Source organism: Physeter macrocephalus, chromosome 5, assembly GCF_002837175.3.
Source record: "Physeter macrocephalus isolate SW-GA chromosome 5, ASM283717v5, whole genome shotgun sequence".
Classification (NCBI taxonomy): domain Eukaryota; kingdom Metazoa; phylum Chordata; class Mammalia; order Artiodactyla; family Physeteridae; genus Physeter; species Physeter macrocephalus.
The window spans coordinates 23970458-23976896 of record NC_041218.1 but is presented as its reverse complement, the minus strand read 5'-3'; the positions used below and the strand labels follow the sequence as shown (position 1 = coordinate 23976896).

At 40.4% G+C, this 6439-nt stretch overlaps 1 protein-coding gene across 1 annotated transcript in view; it reads right to left on the bottom strand.

The window, feature by feature from the left end:
• Window positions 1-6439, bottom strand: part of RBM28 (RNA binding motif protein 28) — a 29938-nt gene that overhangs the window by 15736 nt on the left and 7763 nt on the right. Inside the window, exons 9-11 of the mRNA XM_055084706.1 lie at window positions 6183-6252; window positions 3522-3631; window positions 822-895 (exon numbers count right to left, since the gene is read on the bottom strand). Coding sequence (XP_054940681.1) covers window positions 822-895; window positions 3522-3631; window positions 6183-6252 — 254 coding nt within the window. The remainder of the gene's footprint in view (window positions 1-821; window positions 896-3521; window positions 3632-6182; window positions 6253-6439) is intronic.

Genomic DNA, 6439 nt, shown 5'->3' with positions numbered 1-6439 from the left:
ACTGTTGCGGCCTCTCCCGTTGCGGAGCACAGGCTCCGGACGCGCAGGCTCAGCGGCCATGGCTCACGGGCCCAGCCGCTCCGCAGCATGTGGGATCTTCCCGGACCGGGGCACGAAACCGTGTGCCCTACATCGGCAGGCAGATTCTCAACCACTGCGCCACCAGGGAAGCCCCAGCCTAACAGTATTTAGCACAGCTGTGCAAAGGCCACATGTTCGTTTGTTTTAAGGGAGCTGATTAGTCCCAAAGTAGGCCCAAATTGAGGAAAATGATCTGTAAACTGGCAAATTTTTAGCATTCTAAAGAAAGCTAATGAAATGGTAGTATTAACTTTACTCAGGAGAATTTAAGAGACAATGGCAATACAGAGTAACTTATCTCAAAACAATTTATACTTGGTTATAGAAATCACAGAAAAATTCTCCGTCACCCACACTTTCTCTCTCAAACATTTACTCCACTTCACAGATGGCCTTAATCCCTTCTTGTCCCAGTGTTTCACGTATGTCATCAGTCTAGGATAGAGACTGACACACAGAGAGTGAACCATAAATAGATTATTATACCTGTTTCCTCATCTGTAAAGTAAGAATAATGATTGTACTTACCTTATATACACCTACAGGGCTGATGTGAGGATTAAATAAAGTAATGCATGTAAAGCTCAGTGCCTAACACACACTACGTGCTCAACAAGTGTTAGCTTTATTATTATTATATCGTTGGCAATAATAATAATAAGACTTTGTGTAAACATCAGATGTTGCCCCTGGGAGCCACTACTGCCTAAGTTACAGAGTAAAGGAAATGTCTTCCTTACCTCGGTCTCTGAAGAGGCAGCTTCGAGGCATTTCTGAGCCGCTTCTTGAGTCATGAACTGGGCAAATGCACAACCTGCAAAGAGAGACAAAACTAAGTAGATCCCAAACACCCATGGCCCACCAGGAATCCAAAGACAACAAACACTACAAATGGTGGCAGCCTGACACAAAGTGGAGGGGTAGTAGCATCCTTTTGTTTAGTACTGTGAGACTTAACTAAGAAGCACTGTGTCAGGCACTGGCGGTTCAAAGACAGGTAAGATAGCACACCTGCTCACAATGAAATTTTATGATTACTTCCTTCATCTTTTCTAAGGCTTCTTAGAAACTTTAGTCTCACCATCCCACTCCTTAATAAGAAATATCCACAAGAAATCTAGAGAAATTCCAGCCTAACATTTAATTCAGCATCACTCTCTGCGTGCCTGTTAGAGGACTAAAAAACTGAGGCAGCGACCACTTAAGCCTGAAATTAAATTACAGATCTCACTGTCATCACAGTCACTGGGAGGCATTATATAAGGACAGATCTAGCTCTTGGAGTAAAAGTCCCTGGCCTCTATCCCATGAATATAGTGGTGAACCAGAAAGCCGCGAGCTCAACTCTTTTTTGTTTTGTTTTGTTTTCATGAATTCAACTCGACTCGTGCTGTAGAATTTCCACGCCTTTCACTGGTTAGAGGCAGGGCCAATCAACCCATCCTAATTTTCTGCTCTTGATAAAAAGCAGCTTATGTAAGAAAAAAAAGTTCACCTTACAGTAAACTCAAAAAAAAAATTAAGTTCCATAATATTTTGTTAGTATTCCTTTAAACTTTAATTATTCCCTCATATATGAAAATAATGCCATATTTCCTGGAGCTACTGGAGCACTGATCTTTTGCCCCTCTAAGAATGAATGGCAGCAAACTAACCGAAAGGACACCCGTGGCAGGCCAACCCAAGGGTCGCCATCTAGTGAGGTCTTCCCTGCTTCCTCCAGGCAGAGCCAAGTGCCCCCCCCAACCCCCGCCGGTCCTCCACTCTCATCTCTATTATAGCACTGGTCAGGTGGCATCTTCCCCCAAAAGACTTGAATGTCTCTGGAAGAGGGGCCATGTTTCTTGGCTATTTCTACATTTGTAGCACCTACCATAATGTTCAGCATTAGTAGATACTCAATAGGAAGAAACAAGTAATATAGAAAGAAATATGGGGGGGAAAATGTTTCTAACAGGCAGATTAGCTTGTTTGTCCAATATGAAGAAAATAGGATGAGTTCTTCTCTCTGAATGGGTAAGAATTTTACCATTGGAATTTCCAGGGTAACTACTGGGTTAAATCCTACCACCTTCCTAAAAGTCTTCAGACAATACTTAGCCCTTCCAGGCAGTGAAATAGCATGATGACAGGGATGAGGTATAGGAGGAGGTTGTGTGAAGAGGCAGAAAAAGTGCCAGAAAATTTTAATATGAGCTCAGGAAAGACAATGCATTATGAAAAAAAATAATGGAAACTATGCCTATTAAGACCATTAACTCTCAGCTAACATTAACAGACCAAGAAAGAGACTAAGCAAGTCAACTACAGACTCCATTCTGAAAATGTCAACCCAACACACTACTGCACCCAGAAAGGACAAAAGAGATCATCCAAGTCAAGCAATATCCTACAGTACCTGTAACATTTTATGTAATCCTAGTTGCCCATTTTCAGAAAAATATACTAGAAATGGAGAAGGTCCAAGAAGCATAATTGAATATCAGAGCTGAAAGCACGTTAAGTGATTAGTTGAACCCACTCGTTTTACAGATAAGAAACTGAAGCCCACAGTGGTTAAATGATTGCCAAAAACCACCCAGCTGGTCTATGGTTTAGCTGGGATTAGATCCCTAATCTCCAGGAAGCAGTTCAGTTTTCTTTCCATTATACTACCTCATTTACATCTTTCATAGCTGAGTAAAAACCAAAAATGATCAAGTTTCATCAAATTGGAAAATAAGAATGGAGGCAATTAATCCATACATAGGCTCCAGAGAGCCCCAAAACACTCAGAAATGGCATTTTTCTGAGGACAGGGTTCAGAGTTTTTGCTAGATCTCAAAGGAATCAAGAACCAGAATGAATTAAGAATTCACTGCTTTAGTAGAACGACTGCAGTTGATAAAATCAAAGATTATGAACGGGCTGAAAAGGTGCTTCCCTAACAACAGTATATTAGAATGAGGAGTGGTCAACCTTTAAGCTCAAAAGAAATAGCTTTAGGGGGAGAAAAAAAAAGAAAAACTAAGGCAGCACTCCTGCTACATAGTTTTCCTTCTGACTGTTGCCACTGCAACAAAGTTTCTGTCAGCTTCCATCTCTAACAAAAGCAACTGAAAAATATCCCAGCAATTTCAAGCAATGTGGAATGATTAATACCCATGAGATGCTATCACATCTGAAATTCAAAGAACAACAAATGAAATTCATTACCCTGAAGTAAATAAGCAAGAGCTTAAAAAGCTGAGACAAAATTATGGCTGGCAGCACCATTACAGATGCTGAGTTTGACAACATGGAAGACAACCTCAGAATGTCCTTGGTGCTTCTATGGATCACAGAAACCTGGATAATGGTGGACCCCTCAGAATGGCACACATTATGCTCTCATGTAACCTAGTCAGTGCCCATGGCAGTGGTCTCAACCCTTTTGGGCCTGACCAGCTGACAGCAAATACCTTTAGAATGCTCTGTGTCTGGATGCAAGACAATGCGGACATATTTAAGATCTCCAAACTGCTGGAGGAGCTCTCCAAGGTCTTCTTCCTCTGAGTCGAAGGACAGGTTTCTATGGAGGACAATCAGGTCACAAGAAAGGTCAATTACAAAAGTGAGATCCTACGTTCCAGTACAAGGTGAGTGAGTTAGACATCAACTGGAGTGGTTCCCTTGCTCATAACCACCCTTCCCAGGGACAGCACCAGGGGGTGGCTCCCACTAGCCCGGCCTCCAGTGTATGACTCTGCCTATCGGCCGTAACCGACTGACCTTCCTCTGTTAATCAAATTCTCCTTCCCAGGAATATAAAACTTGAACAGACATATACAAAGACCAGACATTGTAGATACAGATTCACTTCAAAACAGCAGTGTCCCACTTGAGGGAAACTTATGGGGAGCTGAAAATGTCCTATATTTTGATCAGAGTGATGGTTATACAGATATACATATATCCATGTATAAAGGTATATGTATATAGATGGTTATATACATGAAAAATGTCACTGATTGTACACTTACATTAACACACTTTACAGAATACATGTTATACCTTAACGAGGGATAGAAAAAAGGATGGGTGTCTTCAGAGAAAAGAACACATAGCCTTCTGCAGCCAGGGTCCCAGAACCACCCAGATCTTCATCCCCTTCTTGAGGTCTGCTCTTTTACAATTTTTATTCTGTGAGCCACCCTAATGTTCATCCACATAACAGCCTTTTCACTTAAACTGGTCAAACTTAGTTTCCCTTACTACAACCAAAAGACTCACAGACAGCTAATGAAAAGTCAAATGTCTCTCAATGTCTCCTCTGTACTCCTATGAAATCCAGGTTTCAGTTAAAATTTTACAGAAGTCAGAAAATCCTTCAAAATAATAACTCAAAACCAAACATGGTAAAGTTTACTAGCTAAGTGCAAAAAAAAAAAAAAACTACTATATCTCTCGATGGGATTAAAAAATGTTGGAAGGAGATTTTGTTCTACTAAATTTCAACACAGTGTAAAGATTCCTCTTTTCCCAGCTACGCACAGCCTTCCAGGGGTAAGAAAAACAGTCCCAAATAAATATCTACAATTTTACTTCTCTTATGCTAGTTAACAGCCCCATAAACAGTTCTATCTTATGGAATAACCAAGATAAAAAAGATTTTCTGGAATAAGACATATCCTAGCTACATTATTTCTTCTAATTTGCCTCATCATGGACATAGTTTTCTCTCTTCCATCCTTTACTTTCCTAAGTTCTTTTTTAATTAAAAGATGTATAAGGAATGGTATCCTTGGTAGTGAGGTCACGGGTTTCTAAGTGTGACATTCCTTCTTTCCTGTTACACAGAATCCTCTACAAATACGAAATTATATGGAAATTACAAATAACACAGTAAAAAAAAACATGGAAAGACATACTGTAAAGAAAGAAAATGGGACATATATACAGTAATATGTATAAAATGGATAACTAATAAGAACCTACTGTATAAAAAAATTAATTAAATTCAAAAATTAAAAAGAAAGAAAGAAAGAAAATGGGCTACAGCACAGCATGTATAGGCTAAAATCATCTTTGTAAATGTTTATGATATTATGAACATGTGTGTGGGTGTTCCCCAAGCAGTGATTAAGGTTAACCTTTTGCTTATTCATTCCCTATATTTCCCACAATAAACATAAATTACTTGTATAATGAAAACAATCTTAAAAAACTATACAAGAGAATAAAATAGACATCTCTAAAATAAGACCCAGGGCTTCCCTGGTGGCGCAGTGGTTGAGCGTCTGCCTGCCGATGCAGGGGACACGGGTTCGTGCCCCGGTCCGGGAGGATCCCACATGCCGCGGAGCAGCTGGGCCCGTGAGCCATGGCCGCTGAGCCCGCGCGTCCGGAGCCTGTGCTCCGCAACGGGAGAGGCCACAACAGTGAGAGGCCCATGTACCGCAAAAAAATAAATAAATATAAATAAATAAATAAATAAATAAATAAAATAAGACCCAAATGGCCCTAGCACAATGGTACTTAAGAAAGGATGAGAAGGCATGCTTGAGGTATGCCGAAGATATCCCAACCTCCTGAAAATACCAACCTACTGCAGTCAGTAGGACTAAAACAGCAATGGCAACATGACACAACACCTATCTCTCTCCCTCAGTTTTCCAGGAAACAGATGGGATGCCTCACTATACTCTGGACATGACTGTAGAAGATAAGTTAGGCATGAAGAGAGAATTCGTTTGGGATAAGTGGTATCACCCCTCCCCAGCACTCACCCTAAAACAAAGGCCAGAAGCAAGATTCTGGTTCTAACAGTTGAAAAACTGATTTGTTCCAAATGATCTCACCCCAATTACAAAGACTGAAATCTAAATGAGGACAAGATATAAAGACCCCTGTTATTTATCTTCTGTGTATAGTTCTGATTCTCCTACACATTTCTCATTGTGTGCTATGTTCCTAGGCAGATGTGCTAATGGTCTTAGATGCATCTAACTTTTTGGCCTAGCTAACAGAATTAGTGCAAAAAGGAGAAGACGAAGAAAGGAAAGAAGGGAGGGAGGAAGAAGGGAAGAAAAGAAACCTATGAAAGCAACATATACAGCAGTTCTCAAGATAGAAAGTCATACCTGATAAAGACAGTTTTCCCTTCATTCACATCAGAGGGTAATTTCCTCTTCTTCTTCTTCTTTTTCGAGACTTGTATATCCAAAGTAAAAAGAAAAACAACAAACTGAAAAGGACTAGTACAAGCCTTACAACAAAGGCTTTTAAATATATAAAGATCTTACATAAATTAAGAACTCCAATTAAAAATGAACAAAGGGGGCTTCCCTGGTGGCGCAGTGGTTGAGAGTCCGCCTGCCGATGCAGGGGACACGGGTTC